The sequence below is a fragment of the Papio anubis genome, chromosome 16, assembly GCF_008728515.1.
Source record: "Papio anubis isolate 15944 chromosome 16, Panubis1.0, whole genome shotgun sequence".
Classification (NCBI taxonomy): Eukaryota; Metazoa; Chordata; class Mammalia; order Primates; family Cercopithecidae; genus Papio; species Papio anubis.
The window spans coordinates 27,057,349-27,081,863 of NC_044991.1; the positions used below are offsets into that span (position 1 = coordinate 27,057,349).

Here is a 24,515-nt window from a genome sequence, read left to right on the forward strand (position 1 = left end):
GCCCTGGGCCGGCGGTGTGCGGGGCCCGCCGATCCCGCGCCCACCGGAATTCACACAGGCCAGCGAGCGCAGCCCCGGTTCCTACCCGCGCCTCTCCCTCCACACCTCCCCACAAGCAGAGGGAGGCAGCTTCGGCCTCAGCTAACCCAGAGAGGGGCTTCCACAGTGCCGTGGCGGGCTGAAGGGCTCTTCAGGCGCCACCAGAATGGGCGCCGAGGCCGAGGAGGCGCTGAGCACAGTCCTACCATCAGGAACCTGAGGGGTCAGGGGGCCCCAGGGCCCCAGACCCTGATGTGTTCTTACTGGGCAGGGCAATAAATGGGTTTTTCCCCCCCTGAGGCAGGATCACTGGCTCCAGTCTGCGGCAGTCCCAAATGGATCCTCTACTACCCTACGCACCAGTCCTGGCCCAGGGCCAGCTCCTTGGTGAGAAACTCAAAGAAGTGGGCGCTGTGGCTGCGGTTGGACTCAGCACTACGCAGATGGAGGAGACGGACGGCTGCGCGCAGGGCTCGGTGGACCCGCTCAGCGCCACGGCCAGGCCTGTACGCACTGTCACTTTCACGCGCTGAAGGGGACATGAAAAGTTTTACCTGAAGCTGGGGCCGGCAGGGCTACCTCTAGGGGACCCGACCCGAGCGCGGGAAAGCCGAAACGCGCAGTGTTCGTGGGGACAGGGATCCCAGTACAGGTCGAGGCCCCTGAAGGTCACGTCCGGCTCATTACTGGGGACGGCGATAAGGGAAAGACCTGCGGAGGGGGAGCCGCGGGATCCTGGAGCACAGAAAGTCAGAACTTGGCGTGCGGAAAGGAGGGGGGAGTGGTCCATGGGGAAAAGGGTCGGGGTCGCTGTAGGGGAGGCGGAGCAGGGACAGGGCTGTACCCCTGGCCCACCAACCTCCCCTCGCCCTGTGCTGCCTGGCCCATGCTCACGTCCGCAGGTTTGCCCAGGATAGAGGTAGCGGCGGCGCAGAGTCGTTTCTCCAGCCCTGCGGGAACTCGGTTGTTGGGCAAATTCCTGTCCAGCTCTCGGAAGGGTATAGCAGGCAGAGAAAGAAAAACAGCTCTGGGAGACAAGCAGCTCTGGGTACCCGAGGCTCGCGGACCAGGGAGGAGGGGCGAGGCACCACAGCAACCTGGCTTCTCATTGGCTGGACAGAGACTCAACGCTTCCCGATTGGCTGCCTAGAGTACATCCCGCTTCCGCAAACAAAAGTCACGTGTGCCGGCCCTGTTTTCCAAAAGTCCCATCGCCCCAATCCTATGTGTAGCCCCACTGACTACCAGTCTTTAACCGCGTGGTGGCTACACCCTGTCGCTTCCCCGACCCTCTTGCCTGGCACCGGGTGGATTTCCCTCAAGCTTTCCGCGTTGTGGTCGCCTGGTTCCTAGCTCTGTTAAAGGTCTGAACAACCCTAACGCACAGACACACACACACACTCCTATAGGGGTCTTCCCCAAGTTCGACCCTAATAAACAATGCAACGGAAGTTTAAATTTTTTTTGAATGATTTGCCACCATTTCGAAGTCAGGCAATTTTATGTTCAGTATGAAAATCTACGCTTCTCTTGGGGCAGTCAGGAGATGTGGTTACATGTGAGGGCGCAAGTGGGGCTGGGCAGGGACCCTTGGGTTCACAACATTCCCTGTCCCCGCCTAGTTCCCACTGACAGCTGCCTGTGTAGCCTCTTGTGCTGATGGTGAGGCACTGTTCACCAGGGGGTGGCAAAATATGTTATTTAAAACATGGAAATCTGTTGGTGTGGCTTAAACACAAGTCTGTGATTAGTGTGGCAAAATCACTTGAATTGTACATTTTAAATATGATTGAAATTGTGGTCAGGCAGAGTGGCTGACACCTGTAATCTCAGCACTTTGGGAGGCCAAGAAGGGAGGATTGCTTGAGTCCAGGAGTACAAGACCAGGCTAGGCAACATAGCAAGATTCCCTTCTTTATTTTCTACAGAAAAAAAAGGAATCCTGGTGTTGTGGTGTGCTCTTGTACTTCTAGCTACCTGTGCGGCTGAGGCAGGAGAGTTGCTTGAGCCCAGGAGATCTAGGCTACAGTGAACTATGACTCATTTTTTCCCTGTCTCTTTGTCTGATGGGTTTCTCTTATTTTTCTTTCTTTCTTTCTTTCTTTCTTTGTTTCTGAGACAGTCTCGCTCTGACTGGAGCTTGAGTGCAGTGGTATGGTCTCAGCTCACTGCAACCTCCACCTTCCAGGTTCAAGTGATTCTCCTGTCTCAGCCTCCTGAGTGTGCTACCATACCTGACTAATTTTTGTATTTTTAATATAGATGGGGTTTCACCGTGTTGCCCGGGACTGGTCTCAAACTCCCGACCTCAAGTGATCTGCACACCTTGGCCTCCCAAAATGCTGGGATTACAAGGGTGAGCCACCACGCCAGGCCTGTCTTACGGGTTTCTAAGAGCATCCTAAAGAACATTACTTCCTTCTGACATATCTTTTACCAAGATCCCTCCCAGTTTTTTGCTTGTTTTATGTTTAATCAATTTTTTCTTACACAAGATGTCCTTGTATATGTTTTTTTGTTTGTTTGTTTTGTTTTGTTTTTGAGACAGAGTTTTGCTCTTGTTGTCCAGGCTGGAGTACAATAGCGTGATCTCAGCTCACTGTAATCTCCGCCTCCCGGGTTCAAGCAATTCTCCTGACTCAGCCTCCTGAGTAGCTGGGATTACAGGCATACTGGCGCCACCACACCCGACTAATTTTGTAGTTTTAGTAGAGATGGGGTTTCTCCATGTTGGTCAGGCTGGTCTCGAACTCCCAACCTCAGGTGATCCACCCGCCCCCCGCCTCCCAACGTGCTGGGATTACAGGCATGAGCACCGCAGCTGGCGTGTATTGGTTTTTTCTCTGTTGAGCTCTCCCACTGTTCTGAGGCTTAGAAAGTCCTTTCATACCCAGATATCAGATGAACATTTATTGAAATGTCTCCTCACTTCTTCCTAGTTTGACTTTTTTCACTTAATACTTCTCCATCTAGGAATTATGTGTGTAGCAAAGTGAGGGTTTGTTTGTTTTCTACCCCTAAGGCAAGATTCCCAGGCAACCTAGAGTATGCAAAAGAGCATAGGATTAACTGCTCATAGCTCTGGAATTAAGGCACTTTAGGGGAATCATTCTTTGGCTCTGGTCCTTGGTTTCCCTTCTATGAAACAAGTTGAGTGAATTAGGCAGTCTCTGGCATTCCAGGATTTCGTCTCAGGTCTAAACAGGATTTTGTAAAGTGAAAGGACCATCCCTTGGGCATCCTGGGAGGTGTCCCTGCCCTCCATGGCTCGCCTTCTGCCACATGGCCCAGCTACTCTGCAGAGCCGTGTGCTGCCATGACAGGTACTCACGCGCGCGGGCGCGGGCCTGCAGGTCCTGGGGATACCAGTGGTCAGGCGCTTTGTACATGCAGCTCATATGCAGCAAGATAGCCACACTGAGGGGACATGGCGGGGGCAGAAGACATGCCCTGATCACTCTTCAGGCATTTTCTGGGGCATTTTCACTATCCCCATGATGCAGAGGAGAAACGTGAGGCTCAGAGAGGTTAGGTAACTGCCCAGGGTCACACAGCCCTCCACGGGGCCAGACTATCATCTGAACTAAGGGCAGGAAGTAAGAAACAAAATGTCATGAACTTCAGCAGGGGATCAGGGAAGGCTTCCAGGAGGAAGGGGCACCCAGTGTGAGTCTGAAGAATGAGAGCAAGTTGGGTATCTCCCCAACATATCCAAAGCATGGACAGGGCCAGGAGCAAGGCCAGCAGGGGAGAGCCTTCCAGGTGACATGGCAGCATTGCTTCCCACCCTGTCCCATCCCCTGTCCACCTACGGTGAAGCGTTGTGCAGTCTGACCCCCAGAGCTCATCGTGCCTCTGTGGGTGTCGGACCCTCCAGTGATCCCAGGCTCTGAATGTGAATCCAGCTCCACCACGGAGGCACTGCGTGGCCTGGGTAAAGGACGCCACCATGCAGCCACCAACCTGGAAGCCGTTTTTGGTTTTCATTTTTCCCGCCCACCTCCGACCCTTCAGCAAACCCTGCAGTTAGAGTTTCAAGAAAAGTCAGAACCGACCACCACCCCGCCCCCCAACCCTGCACCACCACCACCACCTTGGTCTGGGGCTCCAGCGCTGCGGGCTGGATGACTGCAGTAGCTTTCTCACCCCCGCCAGGGGATCCTTTACGACGTAAGTCAGATCACAGTTCTCTCCTGCTCAAAACCCTCTGGCGACTCAGTCCACCTGTGGTAAGAGCCAAAGCCTTCCCAGTGTCCCATGCTACCCTCTGTCCTGACCACCTGCTCTTTCTGCTCACTGCACCCCACGCATTGGCCCACCTGGAGCCTTCGCCCTCACTCTTCCCTCCATCCAGAACACCCTTCCCCTCATGCCTTGTGCTTTCCTACAGCTCTCTGCTCAGATGCCACCTCCTCCAGGGAGTCTTCCCTCAACATCCTACTCAACGACACATGCCCCCACTCTTACCCTGTGTATTTTTTCCATGGCATCCATCCACATCTGATATGTTACATGTTTACATGGGTTACTGTCAGCTCCCCCTTGTATTAATGAAATGTGATCCCATGAGGGGAAGGGCGTAGACACGTTCGCTGCTCAAGCCCCAGGGCTGAAATGGGGTCTGGCCCTGGTGAATGTTTAGCAAATAGCCACTGAAGCTCGCTGAGTGGTCCCTCGACTCTCCAGGGAAACAGTACTTGCCCCACAGGGTTTGTGGGCAAAATGGTAGCACTAAGATGCCTGGTACAGCCGCTCCTCGAAACTTAGCACTCTCCTTCCTTCAGAGGGCTGGGCTGGCAGTGAGGAGGCCTGGAGCAGACTGGGCCCTTTGGCCTTCTGCAAGTCCCTCCCCTCCTCCAGCCTCAGTTTCCTCATTTGTACAATGCAGGAGGGGACTTCTATAGACCCTCTCAACACTGGGCACCTCTGCCTGCCTCAGCCCATTCTTCACCCTGGGGCTGGTGCAGGGCCCACAGTCCATGATCCAAGCCATCAACAGTGAACAGACAGACGACTGACTGGCCCCACAAGGCCTGGCAGCAGCCCAGGGACCGGTAACCTCTCAGCCAAGGTGAAGTCCCCATCCTTCAAGGCCCAGCACCTTCCTCAGAGGGTTCACCTGGGCAAAAGCAACGCTGTGTTGCTGGCCTGCAGGCGAGATCAGAGAGGTGAGTGGGGAGAACCCTGAGTTCTCTGAGGTCCCTGCCCACCCACACCCCAAAAATCCCAGCACCAGCTTTCTGAGGCCCCTGTCTGGGAGGCATCAGGGAAGAGGAGGCCTCTCTGCTAGTCACTGGATCACAGACCCTGACCCCATCAGAGGTCCACCTTTCCTGTGTCCAGCTCCTTGAAACATGGGTCAAGGACAATTCCCTGGAGCTGTAATTCACACCCCACCCCCAGTCAGTTCCATCCATAGGTCAGACCCCTCCAGCCTCCTCCCTGAGCTCTAGGCTTGCCCCCTCTGATTCAGCTTCCTATCCCAGCTGGTGACTTAGGCCCTTCTGACCAGGCTGGGTGACTTGTCAATACCCCAGAGCCCCAGCCAAACACGTTCCCAACCCTCAGACCAACCTCATTCTTGCTAGGAATCCCTGCCCCGTTCAACCACTCAGCCTCCAGTGGCTCAGCTCTTCTTCCTTTCCTATGCCAAACTCTCAAAGCTGCCTCCCCATTGGGGATTCCCAGGTCTGACTCACTTTAGCACTCCAGGCCAGTGCTGGAGGCCGCATTAGGTGACTGGTTAATGTGTTTGGATCGGAGGGCCTCAGTCGAGCCAGGCTCCAGTCTGATCATAGGCCTACATGTGGGCCTCTTTGCCCTTCTGCTGAATGGACATGCACACCTCTGCCCATTCTCCCTCCACAAACTGCCCCAGTGTCCAGCCCCTGTTCTGCAGCAGGTGGCTCACGCTGGTTGTACCAAGGGTAGCAGTTGGGAAGAGTCAGCTGAGCAGGGGCCTCCTTCTGGCCTACCCAGGGGGCTCTGACTCTGCTATCTGTCCTACTGCCCAGTTATAGCCCTGCCTCCTCCACTGAATTCTGCTCCAGCTGCATCTCTCTATGCCAGCCAGACCAGCAAACACTGGAGCTCAGGGTGAGGGTGCTGGCCTCCCCCACTGCCCTGCCACAGGGCCTTCCCGCCTCTAGCCTCTAGGAGTAGCCCCTTCAGCTGGGTGAGAACCCCAATGGGATAGAGCAAGTCAGATGCAGGAAAAAGAAAAGGCAGAAGAATGCCAAGAAATGCATAAAAGTGGAAGAGACACAGGGCCAGACATGGTGGTGCATGTCTGTAATACCAACACCTTAGAAGGCTGAGGCAAGCAGATCACTTGAGCTCAGGAGTTCAAGACCAGCCTGGTCTATATGGCAAAATCACGTGTCTACACATACCAAAAAAAATTTTTAAAAAGTAGCTGGGCGCGGTGGCGTGCCTGTCGTCCCAACTACTCTACTTGGGAGCAGTAAGTTGGGAGGATGGCTTGAACCTGAGAGGTCAAGGCTGCAGTGAGCCGGCATCATGCCACTGCCCTCTAGCCTGGGCTACAGAGTGAGACACTGTAAAAAAAATAAAATAAATAAATAAATAAATAATAAAAAAGTGGAAGAGGCACAGGCGGGGGTAGACAGGGACTATTTTACTTAGGAAACAAAGAGGCAGTTTCATAGTTTTTTTCAAGCACATGCAATGAAGATATTCTGGCCCCATTCCATTTCCCTACCCTCCTTCTGCACCTGCTCTGCCCTCTCTTAACCTGTATTTTGAAGAATGTTTTGTATTCACAAAGCAAAGATAAAGCCTCGATTAAAATAGACAACCAGCAGGGCATGGCAGCTCATGCCTGTCATCTCAACACTTTGGGAGGCCAAGGCAAGAGGATCGCTTGAGCCCAGGAGTTCTAGGCCAGCCTGGGAAACACAGCAAGACCTCCTCTCAATAATAATAGTAATAATAATGATAAAAAATTGGCCAGGCATATCGGTAGGCACCTGTAGTCCCAGCTACTTGAGGGTCTGAGGCGGGAGGATCGCTTGAGCCTGGAAGGTCAAGGCTGCAGTGAGCCATGATTGTGACACTGCACTCCAGCCTGAGTGATAGAGTTAGATCCTGTCTCCAAAAAGTAAAAATAATAAAATAGAAAATTATGCAATAGTTTCCACATTGGAGAGTCTGATTCTTCATATTAGTCTGCATTCCTGGCCCGACTGCAAAGCAGTGTGGACAGGCGGGGATCCGCAGCCAATATCCCCTGGGCCCAGCTGCCCAGACCACCTTTAGTCAGCTCCACTGTGGGAAGCCCGAAGGAGATGCCGTTCTTCTTGGTGAAGATGTAGACTGCATGGCAGGGCTGGGACAGCAGGTCCAGGTACAGCTCCAGACCCATGGCAGGGGCAATGGGGTGGGGCGTGGAAGGGCAGACCTAAACCTAGGGAACGGGTCCTGGGGACAGGCCCAGGAACAGGAACTGTGGGCAGGAATGGCTGGTGGGGGGTGGCAGGCAGCAACGGCTGGGGCTAGGTGAGGGTTGGGCAGGAACTGCTGGGTCGCGAGCCTGCAGCGGTGCACCACACCAGGAGCCCTGAGTCCAGCCACGCCCTCTTCACTCATCCGTTGGCTCCGGAGAACTTTGGGTCAATCAGTGGCGTGTCTGCTCCCTCACCACCCCTTTCTGGGAATCTAGGCTGCAGGTATATTTCCCAGTAAAAGGGAAGAGGAGAAAGGCGGTGCAGCAGCCTCCTTGCCCAGTGACTGGCCCAGTGCCCAGGATGGAGGCCAGAGAGGAAGGGTAGATGGCTGCCTGCGGGGCTGCCAGCCCCACACCTCATGAAGGAATGAACTGTCCCTCCCCAGTCGCATTTATTACAGTCCAGCTAATGCCTCCCCCAGATGGCTGAGGCCCTGTGAGGCCTACCCGGAGGTTTCCAACAATGCCTGGCATCTCATAGTAAATTAATCAACATGATACGAGTTTTGCAAAAGAGAAAAGATTTATTCACAGGGCACCAAGCAAGGATGTGGGATAATAGCTCTCAAACCCACCTCCCTGAAAATGAGGCTTAGGGATAAGCCTTGCTTCCAAGCAATAGAGCACAGACCCCAGCCACACTCAAGGGGAGGGGGCTATACAAGGATGTGAATACCAGTCTGCCTGCCTCGTGGGCCTGCAACGCCGAAGGGCCATGCACTTGGTTTAAGGCTTTGCTGTTGCCATCTTGACATTCTTAACAATTTAAAAGAAATAGGGTCCCCATTTTCCTGTGTAGCCAGTCCTGTCCAAGGAGTCCGAAGAGCTCATGAGGGTGGACAGGGCACTGTCTGCTCTGGGCAGTGATGTGGCCACTAACAGCTGTTCTCCCGTCTCCCAGTCCCTACCCCAGGGCCACACCTTCCCCGTGGTCTCTCACATTCTTTTTTTTTTTTTTTTTTTTCCTGAGACAGGGTCCTGCTGTTACCCAGGCTGGAGTGAGTGCAGTGGGTGCAAACTTAGCTTACTGCAGCCTCGACCTGGGCTCAAACAATCCTTCTGCCTCAGCCTCCCGTGTAACTCAGACCACCAGAGCATGTCACCATGCTTGGCTGATTTTTTGACTTTGTAGAAACGAGGTTGCACTTTGTTTCCCAGGGTGGCCTCAAATTCCTGGGCTCAAGTGATCCTCCCACCTCAGCCTCCCACAGTGCTGGGATTACAAAGATGTGATCCACCGCCCTGGCCTCTCTCACATTCTTGACATTTAAAGTTACTGTCATTGACAAGGAACATGGTTACCTCAAATTTACTCAAGAAAAAACTCTTTTCTCCATTAAAGAGATATGTGGCCTAGCTGCTTCCTACTCTAGTTGAGGTCTTCTTTTTCCTTTTTCTTCTTCTTCTCTCTTGTTTTTCAGAGATGAGGTCCTGCTGTGTTGCCCAGGTTGGTCTCAAAGTTCTAGCCTCAAGAGACCCTCCTGCCTTGTCCTCCCAAAGTGTTGGGATTACGGGTGTGAGCCACTCTGTCCAGCCTCAAACTGTGCTCATTAGATCAGCAGCAGCAGCAGCCTTGCCTAGGAGCTTGTTAGAAATATACTACCAGGCTCCCACCCCTAAACCCAGACCTACTGAATCAGACAGAGTCTGTATTTTCATAAGATCCTCAGGTGATCCAAATGCGCCTTAAACTTGGAGGAGCTTTGATCCAGAACCTGGGCTAGAGGCCACCAGGGGCCACCCTGTTCCTCACAGACTGCAAGGCACGTTTTTTTCTTGGCTCTTCTCTCTGTCCCAATGTCTCCTTCTCTCTGTGTCTGACCCTGAGGACCCTATGACATCTTCTTAGGGGAGTTTCCACTGCCAAAGGCCTGATTCTTTAGAATCTGATGGGCTCTTCTAGATACCAGTCTCTACCTGGGCTCTTGTTGAAGAAGCCAATCAGCTCATTGGTTGGAAATCACATGATATAATACATGGCCATCTTCCAAGCCGTATGTGTGGACAAGGAGATAGGGACAAGAATGCATATCACATTCTGATACCTGGGTCAAAGTCTCTCCTCAGGCTCCCAGGATATACTTTTATGGGGAGTTTTCCTCCCTTCCCCCAATATGGTCACTCATAACTTTACACCCAGCACTCAAACAGGAGTGGAAGCTTCAAGGTTTCATCCAAAGAATAGGCTAGGCTGTGGGGCTGAGTAAAAGGCGCTGGACTGCGGTAGGTCTTACTCCAAGATGGCCAAATGGAAGGGCTTTTAGCTTTCTTCGTTTTTGTTTTATATCTCGAGATAAATGTTCAATTTCTACACTTTTATATAGAGTCACAATTTATGTTTCATATTTTTGTAGCTGCTTCCATATGCTTTTGAACAATGTAATCTTATTTTCATTATGATATATAATTCCTGTACCATAATATCCACCCTTTCAAAGTATACTTTCAAATTCAATTGGTTTAAAACCAATTCAGTGGTTTTTAGTATATTAACAAGTTTTGTCACCATCACAGTTATCTAATTCTAGATCATTTTCATCACCCCCAAAAGAAACTCTGTACCCAATAAAGAGTGACTCCCCATTTTCCCTCTTCCCCTAGCCCCTGGTTACCATTCATCTACTTTCTACCTCTGTGGACAGGAAGTATCTGCCTATTCTGGAGATTTCATTCAAATGGAATAATGAAATATGTGGCCTTTTATGACTAGCTTATTTCATTTAGCATAATGTTGTCAAGGTTCATTCCATGTTGTAGCATATCAAAGTACTTCATCCCTTCCTATGGCTGAATAATACTCAATTGTATAGACTTTGTAGCAAAACATTCTAATTTTTACTTCTCTACTGTGCTTATTGTTTGTCTTTCTCCACAACAATGTGAGCACTAAAGGTAGAGATTTTTGTCTATTTTGTTCACTACTGCTTCCTCTGCACCAAAAAGATTGCCTGGTTGTGGGTACTTCTCTAGTTTTAGGGAGGAAAAGACAAGATATAGGTCCTGACTCCGGTTCTGCCTCTCATTCATATGCTACTCTGAGGATTCCTTCCCCTTGAAGAATTTTTTTCTTCATCTACAAAATGGGGATAATAATGCTACTCACCAGGGTGGTTGTGAGGATTAAACAAGGTAATAGATGTAAAATTGCATCTTAGTTATCAGATAGTTTTGTGTTCCCATCTAGCTCCAATGAGGGTGAGGATTTGCTCTAGGCTCTGGGCTTCTAATGGGCAGACAGCTTCCTCCATGATGTTTGTGGCTGTAGAGCCTAGCACAGTCCCTCAGGAAAAGCTTTTTTTTTTTTTTTTTTTTTGAGACAGAGTCTTGCTCTGTCGCCCAGGCTGGAGTGCAGTGGCGCCATCTCAGCTCACTGCAAGCTCCACCTCCCGGGTTCAGGCTATCCTCCTGCCTCAGCCTCCCCAGTAGCTGGGACTACAGGCGCCCGCCACCACGCCCAGCTAATTTTTTTTTTGTATTTTTAGTAGAGATGGGGTTTCACCATGTTAGCCAGGATGGTCTCGATCTCCTGACCTCGTGATCTGCCCGTCTCGGCCTCCCAAAGTGCTGGGATTACAGGCGTGAGCCATTGCGCCCGGCCAATTGATTTTTCTATGTTGAACCGCATTTGTACTCCTGGGATAAATCCTACCTGGTCAAGGTGTATAATCCTTTTAATATGCTGCTTAATTTGATTTGCTAATACTTTGCTGAGGATTTCTACATCTATATTTATAAGGATATTGCTTTGTAACTTTATTTTCTTGTAATGTCTTTTTCTCTTTGGTATCAGAGTAATTCTAGCCTCATAGAATGAGTTGAAAAATATTTCTTCCTGTTCTATTTTTTGGAAGAGTTTGTGAAGGCTTGGTGTTAGTTCTTCAAGCTTTTGGTTGAATTCACCAGGGAAGCCATCTGGTCCTGGGCTTTTCTTTGTGGAATTTAAAAAAATAATTAATATTTTAATCTCTTTATTTGTTACAAGTCTATTAAAATGTTATCTTTCTCCTTAAGTCAGTTTTGGTAGATTGTGTGTTTCTAAAATTTTCCCATTTCACCTACGTTGTCTGAATTGTTCAGATATAATTATTCATGGTATTTCTTTCTAAACCTTTGTATTTCTCTATGACCAATGTGATGTCTCCATTTTCTTTCTTTCTGGTTTCCATTTCATTTTTTCGTTTTTGTTTTTGTTTGTTTTTTGAGATAAGGTTTTTCTGTGTTGCCCAGGCTGGAGTGCAGTGGTGCAATCATAGCTCAATGTAACCTTGAACTCTTGGACGAGTGATCCTCCCACCTCAGCCACCCAATTAGCTAAGACTACAGGCGTGCACCACCATACCCAGCTAATTAAAAAAAATTTTTTTTTTTCTTTTAGAAAAAAGTCTCACTGTGTTACCCAGGCTGGTCTGAATCTCCTGGCCTCAAGTGATCCTTCTGCCTCTGCTTTCTGAAGTGCTGGGATTACAGGTGTGAGCTATTGCACTCAGCCTGCACTTACTTTCTTAGTGAATAATTTGAGCCTTATTTTTTTCACTTGGCTATTCTAAGTAAAGGTTTGCCAATTTTGTTGATCTTTGCAAAGATCCAATTTTTGGTTTTATTGATTTTCTCTATTGTTTTTCTATTTTCTGTTTCATTTATCTCCATTCTAATCTTTATTGTTTCCTGTTTTCTACTGGTGTTGGGTTTAGTTTGCTCTTATTTTTCTAGTTCCTTAAGGTATAAAGTTAGGTTATTGATTCAAGATTGTTCTTCTTTAACTTATGTGTTTACAGCTATAAATTTTCCTCTTAGCACTGCTTCTGCTGGATCCTATAAATTTGGGCATGTTGTGTTTTCATTTTTATTCATTCAAGATACTTTTTAACTTCCCTTGTGGATTTCTTCTTTGACCCATTGGTTAAGAGTGTGTTGTTTAATTTCTATGTGCTTGTTAATTTTCCACTTTTCCCTCTGATCTTGATTTCTAACTTTATTCCATTGTGTCCAGAGAACATACTTTGTATGATTTCAATCTTCTTAAATTTGAGACTTAGGACCAAATATATGTTCTATACTGGAGAATATTCCATGTGCTTTTTAGAAGAATGCTTATTCTGCTCTTGTCAGGTAGAATGTTTTGTTCATGTCTAGTGTGTGTGATTGGTTTATACGGCTTTTCAAGTCCTCTATTTCCTTGATGATCTCCTGTAGTTTTTCTATCTATTACTGAAAGTGAGGTATTGAAGTCACCAACTATTATTACTGACAATGTAACCATATTAACCCTTTACTTTTAAAATTCTTTTTGGACACTGGAAGGATCTGGAACCACCAACCACTCCCACATCAGACCCTATGCATGCGCCCACTGTCTGTTGCTCAGCAGCTGTGATGGTTGTTCCAGTTCTTTATTAGGCAAAGAACAGTTTTTTTGTTTGTGTTTGTGTTTTTTTTAGCATTTCCTTTGAGGAAGGTGGCTCAGATTGCTAAGCCAGCCAGGCCCTGCAGGATGGGCTGGGCCTAGGGTCACTTGCTCTTATTCAGCAACTCAGAAATATTCTCCTTGACCATCGGATCCAATGTTGAAACATCCCAGTTGGCCAACTGCATTAGTCGATCGTGGGCCTCCTTAAAGAGGCCAGCGCCGATATTCAGCTCCACCCGCATGCGCCACTCAGCTAGCTTGGAGCTGTTGAGGAAGACATTATAGTTGGCTGCCATGGGCTGTGGATAGACAAAGAGGAAGATGTGGTCAGCCTGGGGACCAGCCCCACCTCGGTCCTCTCCCACAGCCTCAGCCCCCCACTCCCCCAGCAACATCCGCCTCTGCAAAGAATTAGGCTGCTGACCCCCAAGGCCTGAGCTTTGGGTTACAGACTATGTACTAGATGTAGTTGGGGATGGAGGATGCAGAATCCCTCAGGGTCCTTAGTCACTGCTCTTCTTGCTCTAAGCCTTCTGGACCATGCTGAGAGGGCTCCCGGCCCAGGCAGCTCCCACTTCTCCAGCCTGCGACCTCACATGAATTCTGCCTTCTTCCAAGGAAACCCCTTATCCCAGGGGTGTATGTGTGGATGAGGGAGAGAACTCAGGTTTTTTTCCCCATGTTTAACCTCCGACTGTGATCAGGCTCAGGAGCTAGAATGGGAGACCTGGCAAGCAGTCTACCCTGCAGTTTGGCTGGTTCACTAAGACAGTCTACCCTGGACTTTGGCTTTGCACCCAAGGTCTTTGGGAAGCCCAAGAAGGGGTGGGTGGTGGGTGACATGTAAGGGGTGGGGGCGAAGCATATGTCTGAGCCCTCGGGGCAGGCCAGAATGATTTTTCCTGGTGCTGGTCTGCACTGCAAACAGACCAAAGAGACTAATTTTCATATGAGCCAGAGATCTCTGGGATGAGGAAAGGAACACTGCATTTCCTGGCCAAGCCACCAGGATCCCAGGTGCCTCCTCCTGGGCATAGCTCTGGCTGATATGAAAATTAGTCTCTTTGGTCAGTGTGCAGTGCCCTAGCTGGTGTGCAGGATGGCCAGTTTAGACCCTGGCCAGTGTCTTGAGAGGCAGAACTGGTCACCCCTCCCCTGCATGGAGAGGCCACATAAATGCCCCACACTCAGGTGTGCCTCCAAATGCACAGTGGATGCCCCTCAGACCCAGCCAGGAGAGCTGTCCTCCATAGCTGTCTGTCTGGAGCTCTGGGAATGAGGCAGGGCCAGAAGGAACCCCAGGGGCCAGTGAACATTTCCTGGCGAGTCCAGCAAGAGGAGGCGGTATCTGGGATGCTGGTGGATTGACCAGGAAATGCAGTGTTCTCCTCTGTCCCAGGCTCACCCTCCAGCTCCTCCCACACCGAAGAATCTTTGTCAAATGTGGAGAACTGTGATCCTCCCTGATTGATAACATTCTGTGCTTCCTGTTGCCCCCAGATTGAGTCCAGGCCCCCAGACCTGGCTCCCACAGCCCCCATGGCAGCTCTACCTGCCTTTCCCGCCTCTCCAGCCTATCCTCAAGTGATGGCCCCACTGGTCACAGAGGAGTCCCACCTCTGCCCAAGGTCTAACCCTCCTCCACCCCAACCCACACCTGCATCATCTCCACCACGGCCACCAAGTCAGCCAGTGAGATTTGATCCCCGGTGAGGAACATCTTATCCTGCAGAAAATACTCCTCGAAGAGCCGCAGGCTGTTCTTCACCTCTTCCACTGCATGCTCCATCTTCTCAGCTGAAACTTCCTCTCCTGTTATCTTTGGGATCAGCAACTGGCCAGGGTTGGGAAGAGGAGGGAAGAGGAGGCTGCACTCCAGGGCCACCTGCCCTGCCTGGTCTCTGTACTCTTGTCTGCTGGATAGATATTGGACACTTCCCAGGACATAAAGTAGTTTCACCTCTTGTAGCAGTTCTGATTGGTGGAAGTTGCTGGGAACCATGTGTTCACAAGGATTTGGGGAGCTCAGCAGGTGTAAATCCTGTGATTGTTTAGTGATGCCTATCACAGGCATAGAATTCGAAGTAGGAACACATGTACTGGTTATTTGTCATCTTCCAATTTTCTATAGGCCTTTTCTCTTTTTTCTTTCTCTCTTTCTTTTTTTTTTAGAGATGGAATCTCACTCTGTTGCCCAGGCTGGAGTGCAATGGCACAATCTTGGCTCACTGCCAACTTCACCTCCTGGGTTCAAACTATTCTCCTGCCTCAGCCTCCTGAGTAGCTGGGATTACAGGTGCCCATCACCACACACAGTGAATAATTTTGTATTTTTAGTAGAGACAGTGTTTCACAATGTTGGCCAGGTAGGTCTTGAACTCCTGACCTCCAGTGATCCGCCTGCCTCAGCCTCCCAAAGTACTGGGATTACAGTTGTGAGCCACCGCGCCCGGTCTTCTGTGGGCCTTTTGACGCTGAGATTCTCTAGTTCGGAATGAAATGCCTCGAATGCTGTCCTGGGTGAGTCATATCAGCCGCTCCTGTATGCCCTTCCCCTCACCCTAATAAGACTCTTTCATGCCCATTGTTTCAGTTCACACTCCTCACAGCTCCGTAAGGCAGGCAGGAGAAGGAGCTGAGTAAATGAGGCCCAGAGAGGGAGGGAGACTTACTCACTAGAGTTCACCGGCAATCAACAGGGCCAGCACTGGCCACCAGCCTCCCTGACTCCCTTGTGCCCTTGTCCCCAGGCCCCGGAAGTGATTCTGCTCACCTTGAGCCAGACTATCTTCTTCATGGGCAGCTGAAAGGCTGTGTGTTGCCAAGCCATGAACTCCTCCACACGGGCACGTGTGTGCAGGTCTGGCGGGTACCAGTGTAATGGAGCGCTGTACTTGCGGCACAGGTAGTAGAGGATGGCCACACTGCAGAAAGGGCCGGTCAGGGGCACTGCCCTTGCCTTCCTGAGTGCACTGCGTCAACTACCCTGGTGTGGACTGGGCCCAACTGCTGGGGCTTCCAGAGCAAGGAGAAGCCCAAATGGCCCCGGGAAAGGCCTTCACCAGAGCTGTCTGTCTGACAGTCAGTAAGGGCAGGGAAGGAGCCCTGCAGGGTGAGTAGGAGTTGGGGGCTGGTGGTGTAACAAAGAGTAGGCCAGCAAGGGGAACAACACGTGTCAAATCAGGATGCTGAGGCGGGTGGATCGCTTGAGTCCAAGAATCTGAGGCTGCAGTGAGCCAAGATCACACCACTGCACTCCAGCTTGGGTGAAGGAGCAAGTCCTTTTTGCAAAACAGAAACAGTCCGGGCACGATGGCTCACACATGTAATCCCGGCACTTTGGGAGGCCAAGGTGGGCAGATCCCTTGAGGCCAGGAGTTGGAGACCATGGCCAACATGGTGAAACCCTGTCTCTACTAAAATGAAATACAAAAATTAGCTGGGTGTGGTGACACACACCTGTAATCCCAGCTACTTGGGAGGCTGAGGCACAGAAGTTGCTTGAACCTGAGAGGCAGAGGTTGTAGTGAGCCAAGATTGTGCCACTGCACTCCAGCCTGGGCCACAAAGCAAGACTCTGTCTCAAAAAACCAACAAAGAAATACACATGCTGAAATACCAGGGTAAGGGCAGCAAGGTGAATCTGAAGAATGGAGAGTAGGTGGGTGCAACTGGAAGGAGGGTGGGGGTGGTTGGGGAGTGGTGAGGCAGCAAGAGACACTGTGGAGGCCACAGAGGGTAGCCCCAGGAGATGCAGGGAGGTTATGGACTTAATCCGTCAGATTAGGTGTTATATAAGCCAGGGCATGAAAGGATCCATCTCTCTGGTGCTGGATGGAGGGTGAGCCCGAGGGGGCAGAATGGACAACAGCGGGGCCAGCAACTATCAGGAAGGTTGTGGTGTCCGGGAATGGTGGAGGTCATGGGGACAGAGGGAAGGGGACGGAGGGGAGACATGCTTCGGAGGGGTGTCCTAGGCCTTGCTGATTGATGGCTGGTGTGGGAACCTCCACAGGACAAGTGCTCCTTTATTATCATCAACAGCAACCTTGCCAAGGTAAAAAGATTAGGGCATGGAGAGAGCTACCAATTAGAGAGTGGCAGGAGAGACAGCAACTGGCTGCAAGATTCAGAACTTGTTTGGATCCTGATCCAAACAAACTGCCAAGAAAATATTTAGGAGATAATCAGGGAGTTTTGAACAGGAACCAGACATTAGATGAAATCCAGGACTTATTGTTAATTTTATGAGGTATCTTAATGGTAATGTAGTGTTCCTACCCTCTATCCTAGCCCAGGCTGAAGTGCAGTGGTGCAATCAGAGTTCACTGCAGTCGTGAACTCCTGGCCTCAAGCAATCCTCCCGTGTCAGCCTCTCAAAGTGCTGGGATTATAGACATGAGCCACCTTGCCCAGCCTGTTGCTTTTTTTTTTTTTTTTCTAATAAAGAACTCTTATCTCTGAGAGGTATGTTCCTAAACATTTGATTGATTTATTTACTTACTTATTTTTATTTTTGAGATGGGGTCTCGCCCTGTTGCCCAGGCTGAAGTACAATGGCTCAATCTTGGCTCACTGCAACCTCTGCCTCCCAGGCTCAAGCAGTCTTTTCACCTCAGCCTCCTGAGCAGCTGGGACTACAGGTGTGGGCCACCATGCTGGCGAATTTTTATATTTGTTGTAGAGATGGGGGTTTCGGCATGTTGTCCAGGCTAGGCTGGTCTTGAACTCCTGAGCTCCGGCCATCCACCCGCTTCAGTCTCCCAAAGTGCTGGGATTGCAGGTGTGAGCTGGTCCCTAAACATTTATGACTGGAATGATGGGGTATCTGGAAAGCAGGGGAACAGAAATGATGTAAAATGGACCCCAAGTTGGCAACAGTCGGAGCTGGACAATGGGTTTGTGGGGTTCCTCATGCCCCTCATTAGTTAGTATTCACTCTCCTTTAGTGTATGTGTGAGGTTTTCCATGGTGAAATAGACAAATGCTCGCACTGAGTGTCCCAGGAGGAGCAGAGACAGATGGTGCAAGGGCCCTGGGGAAGACTTACCTTTCACTTAAGATAAATTTCCCATCTTTGAGGCTGGGCAGCTTCCTGAGGGGGTTGATGTCAATGTATTCTTTGCTGTGGTGGTGACCTGGGAGGGGCAGGGAAGGTCTGAGGCTGTGGGACTCCAGGGGAGAGAGAACTGAGACTCCCAGAGACACAAATGCCTCCTGCTGAGGCAGGAGAATGGCATGAACCTGGGAGGTGGAGCTTGCGGTGAGCCGAGATCCTGCCACTGCACTACAGCCTGGGTGACAGAGCCAGACTCTGTCTCAAAAAAAAAAAAAAAGAAAAAGAAAAAGAAAAAAACAAGCCCCAATGTGTGTGCCCTACCTCCCCCAGGACCAGGCCTGCTGGGTAGCACTGGGAGCTAACCTTTCAGCAGATCCACAAACTGAAAGTTGAACCGGATGTCATGCTTCTTCGAGAAGATGTAGACGGCACGGCAGGGTGCTGACAGCAGGTCCATGTAGAGCTCCAGGGCCATGTTGAGACACATGCAGGGCCCCACAGCCGCAGCTGGCCAGCCACAGACCTGGGCCTATGTCTGGCCAGAGTCCCTGGCCCTGTGCCCTCTCCAATATGGGCCCAGGACCCTGTGTTTCCCAGGGAAACTTCTTGTTTCCCTTTGTGTTGTCATAAGGCCAGGAAGCCTGCAATTCTTACGGCAGCAAGGATTCTAAGGAGGCCCAGGAGTACACTGGGGAGAGACCTGTGGCAAAGGTGTGGCAGCTGTGACCCTACTCTCCCTCTTCCACGTGTGCCTGTGCCCCGTGGCACCACCTCACAGACACCCTGTCTGAGAAGGGATTATGTCTGGGAATTCCCATGGCTGGACTTGCATTGCAGAACCTGACGAAAGGGGCTTTGCAGGGTCCAGAATGAGGAAGAGGCAACGAGAATGATCCCTGGAAGATTCTAGAAGTAGAGACTGGGAGTATCCACAGGTGAATGGAGCCTGAACTAGACTGAAAAGGAATTGGGAGAAAGAGACACAGGAGCCCAGGAGCTTCGGAGTAGTGGGGACACCACCACCAGGAAGTCAGGGCGCACGCGGCAATAAAAGTCACAGATGCAATAAAACTTTTAACATATTGTTGTATAATGTACAATAATGTATAAAAATACACCCCCATACATTATTGTTCCAACTCTAGCCCTATGTATTGCCCTCCTCACATGAATCCCTCTGCCCATACCCCACTCTCTCGTTAATGTTAACATAGGTCTCCTGTTTATATTAGCCACATCAAGCCTAGCTGTGTACTCTATCCTGTGATCCGGATGAGCATCTAATTGGAAATATGCATTAATAGGTGCACTACGCACAGTGGCCCAAGCAATCTCATATGAAGTCACTCTAGCTATTATCCTCCTAGCAGTCCTATTAATAAGTGGTTCATTTAATTTGTATATACTCATTGGAACACAAGAATTTCTCTGGCTGCTGCTACCATCATGAGCTCTGGCTGTAATATGATTTATTTCCATACTAGCAGAAACCAACTGAGCCTCTTTCGACCTAACAGAGGGGGAATCAGAATTAGTCTCGAGCTTCAATGTCAAATATGCTGCAGGCCCATTTGCCTACAGCACAGTATATAAATATCATTATAATAAATGCCCCGAGGGCCGCGAGAGGTTTCCGGGTGCAGTGCACAGGAGACCATGTCTGCGGACAGCAGCTGCAGCCAGACCCCAAGCCGGGCCATCCCGGCCACTTTCCAGGTGGTGCTCGGCAAAGGCATGCAGCTCCGGCCCGCCCGGGGAATACAGCATGACCGGCCCCCAGCGGCATGCTCTTCAGCACCACTCCAGGAGGTACCAGGGTCATCTACCACCGGAAATTCCTGATGGAGTGTCGAAACTGACCCGTGACCAAAACACCCCCGAGGGATCGGCCCGCCGTTCCCGGGGTCATCAGCTCTGCCAGTGATGATGCCCCTCCACGGAAGCCAACCAGGGCCACCTGCGCAATAGTCCAGAAGATAAGCAGGGTGGGCGGTGAAGAAGCACAGTTTGAGATGGACATTTAAAGCACCAGCCATTGCATGGAGCACTGCCAAGAGACCCCTTAGGCCCTTCCCAGAGGAGTACCACCAGCCAGACCTTATGAAAGTGATCATACTGGGCAGGCGTTGGCGTGGGGTTGGCCACCCCAGCCCTCTCTCCCTCACTCAGGGCACCTGCCCCCTCCTCTTTGTGAACACCAGCAGGTAGCTCCTTGCCTCCGCTGATGCAGGAGCTGCTGCCCCAAGGGGAGTGACCCCTGCCAGCACACCCTGCAGCTGAAGGCCAGGAAATGGACAAGAACAAACCCTTTCTTCCAAATGATCAGCTCTTCCAGCCCCTCGCTGCTGGGGGCCCAACCACCCCTTCCTTAGGTTGATGTGCCTGGGAAAGCTCCCCTCCCCTCCTTCCCTAAGAGAGGAAATAAAAGCCACGTTCGCCCTAGGGCAAAAAATAAATAAACAATAAATAATAAACACCCTAACCACTATTGTCTTCCTAGGAGCACTGCATAACATATATATGCCAGAACTCTATACCACAAATTTCGTCACTCGAACTCTCATTTTAACAAGCCTTTTTTAATGAATTGGAACATCATACTCCCGATCCCATTATGATCAGCTCATACATCTCCTATGAAAAAGTTTTCTACCACTCACACTAGTACTTTCATATGACATTTCTCCATGCCAGTCCTAACCTCCAGCATCCCACCCCAAACATAAAAAATATGTCCCACAAAAGAGTTACTTTGAAGGCCGGGCGCGGTGGCTCACCCCTGTCATCCCAGCACTTTGGGAGGCCGAGGCAGGTGGATCACGAGGTCAGGAGATCGAGACCATCCTGGCTAACATGGTGAAATCCCGTCTCTACTAAAAACACAAAAAACTAGCCGGGCGTGGTGGCGGGCACCTGTAGTCCCCGCTACTCGGAGGCCGAGGCAGGAGAATGGCGTGAACCCGGGAGGCGGAGCTTGCAGTGAGCCGAGATCGCGCCACTGCACTCCAGCCTGGGTGACACAGCGAGACTCCATCTCAAAAAAAAAAAAAAGAGTTACTTTGATAGAATAAATTACAGAGATTTAAACCCTCTTATTTCTCGAGTTACAGGAATTGAACCTACCTGTGAGAATCCAAAATTCTCCGTGCTACCTAATACACCACATCCTATCACCCCACAGTAATGTCAGCTAAGTAAGTTATCGGGCCCATACCCCAAAAATGGTGGTTATACCCTTCCTGTACTAATTAATCCTCCAGTGTGTGCCATGCAGAGGAGCCCGGAAACTTTCTGGCCTGGGTTGGGGCTGCAGTGGCCAGACTGTGCACCTGGTGGCCCAGGAAAGTAACTAGAGCCCCACATGGGGGACTGAGTGCCACTCACTCTATGCTGTGTGATCTAATATGTATAGGCTCAGAAACTGGACTGACCCCACTTCCAGTGACAAAGTAAGCCAGGAGACAAGCGAAGAGTATGCAGTGTGTTTATTGCAGACAGCAAGGTGCAGTGGAGTGGGCTGCACCCAATCAGCAGAGCTGCTCCTGCAACAACTGCACCTGCTTCTGGGCCAGCTGGGGGTCCCGCCGAGCCTCACTGTGGTTCTGAGGCTAGAGAATGAGCTCGTGGGCCTCCAGGAAGAGCTCAGTACCCAGGGCGGCCTCCACATGGGTCCGCCACACTGCCAGCCTGGGCCAGTCTTGGCAGAGGTCACAGCCAACAGCAGTGGGCAGGGAAGACAGGACAGCTGGGGTTGGGGCTCAGCCCCATGCCCAGAGTCTCCCCAGAGGGCAGGTGGGTAGGAGAGCTTCACCTCCGTCAGCACCAATCTTCCAGGGAGAGCTGCTCCATTGCCCCAAAGGCCGGGACTATAGGCACCCGCCACCATGTCCGGCCAATTTTTTGTATTTTTAGTAGAGACGGGGTTTCACTGTGTTACGTAGGATGGTCTCAATCTCCTGACCTCGTGATCTGCCCGCCTCGGCCTCCCAAAGTGCTGGGACCACAGGCATGAGCCACCGCGCCCAGCCTCTATCTCTTTCTTGACCTGGGATCTTGCTGTGTCACCCAGCCTGGAGTGCAGTGGCATGATCATGGCTTACTGCAATCTCCAAGTCCTGTGCTCCAGCAGTCATTCCCCTACAGCCTCTGGAGTACCTGGGACTACAGGTGCACACCACCATACCCCACTAATAAAAAAAAACAAAAACAAAAACAAAACCTTGGGCCCGCCATGGCGGCTCATGCCTACAATCCCAGCCCTTTGGGAGGCCAAGGTGGGCTGATCACATGAGCCCAGGACGTCAAGACCAGCCTGGGCAACATGGCGAAACCCCGTCTCTACAAAAAACACAAAAATTAGCCAGGCATGGTGGCGCATGCCTGTATTCCCAGCTACTCAAGAGACTGAGGTGGCAGGATCACTTGAGCCCAGGAGGCAGAGGTTGCAGTGAGCCAAGATAATGGCACTGCGCTCCAGCCCAGGCAACCGAGCCAGACTCTGTCTTAAAAAAAAAAAAAAAAAAAAAGAGAGAGAGAGAGAAAACCAGGGTCTCCCTATGTCGTCCACGGTGATCTCAAACTCCTGACCTAAAGTGATCATTGGGTCTCAGCCTCCCGAGCTGAGTAGCTGGGATTGCAGGTGTGGGCCACCACGCCTGGCTACCACTCCCTTTCTCTGAGTCAGCTTTTCTCTCTGAGACTCGCCTACTCCATGAACTCAGGAAATGTCACTATAGGTGGCCCCAGCTCCCATTTACCTCCCCATAGGGAGCTCCTCTCTCCAGTTCCAATTTCAAAACCCCCAAGGAAGGGTTCTGGTTCAGTCACTTGGGCCACTGGCCAGAGGGATGGGATACTCTGAAAGATTCTGCTAGAGTCCCGGGCCCAGCCCTGGACCATCACTGTGCCCCGTGGTGAGATGCCAGGGCTGGGATTCAGGGAGAAGAAAGGAGGTTCCCGCGCAGTCATTCCTGCCCCCTGTGGCTGCTGCAGGCTCCCAGCTCCATCCTGTGCACGAAGCGGGAGCTCCTGCTGTCTGGCAGCAGCTGCTCTGCAGGGGACAGTCTGGACGGTAGAAAGTTATTCCTTAACCCCAGCCTTCCAGTCAAGGTTCCCACCAGTCTGGGACACCTGCAAGTGTCACATCCAACTGGGTGAAACTCTAAGGTCCCTTTTAGAGGATCCCATTCGCTCCCTCCATTCCGCCGCCTTGCAGCGCCGAGACACAAAACTCTGAACGAACCTCAGACCTAAGATGACCGTGCGCCTTTCCAGGACGGCGGGGCCCAGTCGTTTCTAGGTCAGGGCAACGCCTGGAAACGGGTAAGGTCCCTGGCACCGGGACCCCTCCCAGTTTCAATCGATTCTCCTGCCTCAGTCTCCAGAGTAGCTGGGATTACAGGCACCCGCCACTGCACTCGGCTAGTTTTTTGTATTTTTAGTAGAGACAGGGTTTCACTGTGTTGGCCAGGATGGTCTGGATCACCTGACCTCATGATCTGCCTGCCTAGGCCTCCCAAAGTGCTGGGATTACAGGCGTGAGCCACCGTGCCGGGCCAATTTTTGTATTTTTAGTAGAGATGGGGTTTTACCATATTGGCCAGGTTGGTCTGGAACTCCTGACCTCAGGTGATCTGCCTGCATCGGCCTCACAAAGTGCTGGAATTACAGGCATGAGCCACCACGCCCAGTGATAATTTATAAGGAGTGGGCATTTGTTGGCTCATGGTTTTGAAGGCTGGAAAGTCCAAGATCGAGGGGCCAGCATCTGGTCAGAGCTTTCTTGCTGTATCATCCCATGGTGAAAGGAAAAAGAGAGGGTAAGAGAGAGCAAGAGGTTGAACTCACAGCCTCAAAGTCCTTTTGGAATCCACATCAATCCATTCATAAGGGTGGAGGCCTCATGAGATAAACATCTCTCATCAGGCCCCACCTCCCAACACTGTTGCATTGGGGATTACATTTCCAACACATGCTTTGTGGGGGACCCACTCAAACCATAGCACAGGGACACCTTCTCTTTCCTTCCCGTGGTAGGCTGAATAATGACCCCTAAGGATATCCAAGTCCTGATCTCTGGAACTTGTGAATATTACGTTCTGTGACAAAAGGGACTTTGCCGAATGGATGAAGAATGTTGAGATGGAGGCGTTGTCCTGCATTATCTGAGTGAGCCCTAAATGCAATCACAAGTGTCTGTATAAGAGGAGACAGAGGGAGATTTGACACAGAAGGCCGAAGAAGATGGAAGCATAGAGAGATTTGAAGACGCTACACTGTGGGCTTTGAAGATGGAAGAAGGGACTATACGACCCAAGACAGGCAGCTCCAAAAGCTGGAAAAATCGAGGAAACCATTTCCCCGCTCAGAGCCTCTGGAGGATGTGCAACCCTATTGGCACCTGGGTTTTGGTCCAGAGAAATCCATTTTAAATTTCTGGTCTCCACCCAGGCCTGGTGGCTCACACCTGTAATCCCAGCACTTTGGGAGACCGAGGCAGGTAGATCACTTGAGGTCAGGAGTTCAAGACCAGCCTGGCCAATATG

General features: G+C 50.9%; 2 protein-coding genes and 1 pseudogene across 2 annotated transcripts; 2 read left to right on the forward strand and 1 right to left on the reverse strand.

The window, feature by feature from the left end:
- Positions 1-12: 12 nt before the first annotated feature.
- On the forward strand, positions 13-1,497 carry LOC110742347. Its single transcript, XM_021933571.2, has 2 exons — positions 13-545; positions 942-1,497. The coding sequence occupies exons 1-2, from the start codon at positions 319-321 to the stop codon at positions 1,390-1,392; spliced, it is 678 nt and encodes a 225-aa protein (XP_021789263.2). The 5' UTR covers positions 13-318; the 3' UTR covers positions 1,393-1,497.
- Positions 1,498-12,873: 11,376 nt separating this feature from the next.
- Positions 12,874-18,540, reverse strand: LOC101015137 (glutathione S-transferase theta-4). The gene is made up of 5 exons (XM_003919085.4): positions 18,334-18,540; positions 17,962-18,049; positions 15,685-15,835; positions 14,569-14,745; positions 12,874-13,210 (listed from the first exon to the last, which is right to left on the reverse strand). Exons 1-5 carry the CDS (start codon positions 18,455-18,457, stop codon positions 13,013-13,015), a joined length of 738 nt encoding a protein of 245 aa, XP_003919134.2. The 5' UTR covers positions 18,458-18,540; the 3' UTR covers positions 12,874-13,012.
- On the forward strand, positions 18,045-20,422 carry LOC116270682 (annotated as a pseudogene).
- The last annotated feature ends 4,093 nt before the right edge of the window (positions 20,423-24,515 follow it).

Excerpts from the sequence above, each read along its gene's own strand:
- LOC110742347 (XM_021933571.2), top strand. The coding sequence starts at position 319 with ATGGGTTTTTCCCCCCCTGAGGCAGGATCACTGGCTCCAGTCTGCGGC. Across the intron at positions 546-941 it reads TCAGCGCCACGGCCAGGCCT|GTTTGCCCAGGATAGAGGTA; the intron begins GTACGCACTGTC and ends TCACGTCCGCAG.
- LOC101015137 (XM_003919085.4), bottom strand. The coding sequence starts at position 18,457 with ATGTGTCTCAACATGGCCCTGGAGCTCTACATGGACCTGCTGTCAGCA. Across the intron at positions 18,050-18,333 it reads GTTTGTGGATCTGCTGAAAG|GTCACCACCACAGCAAAGAA; the intron begins GTTAGCTCCCAG and ends TGCCCCTCCCAG. Across the intron at positions 14,746-15,684 it reads AGAAGATAGTCTGGCTCAAG|TTGCTGATCCCAAAGATAAC; the intron begins GTGAGCAGAATC and ends AACCCTGGCCAG.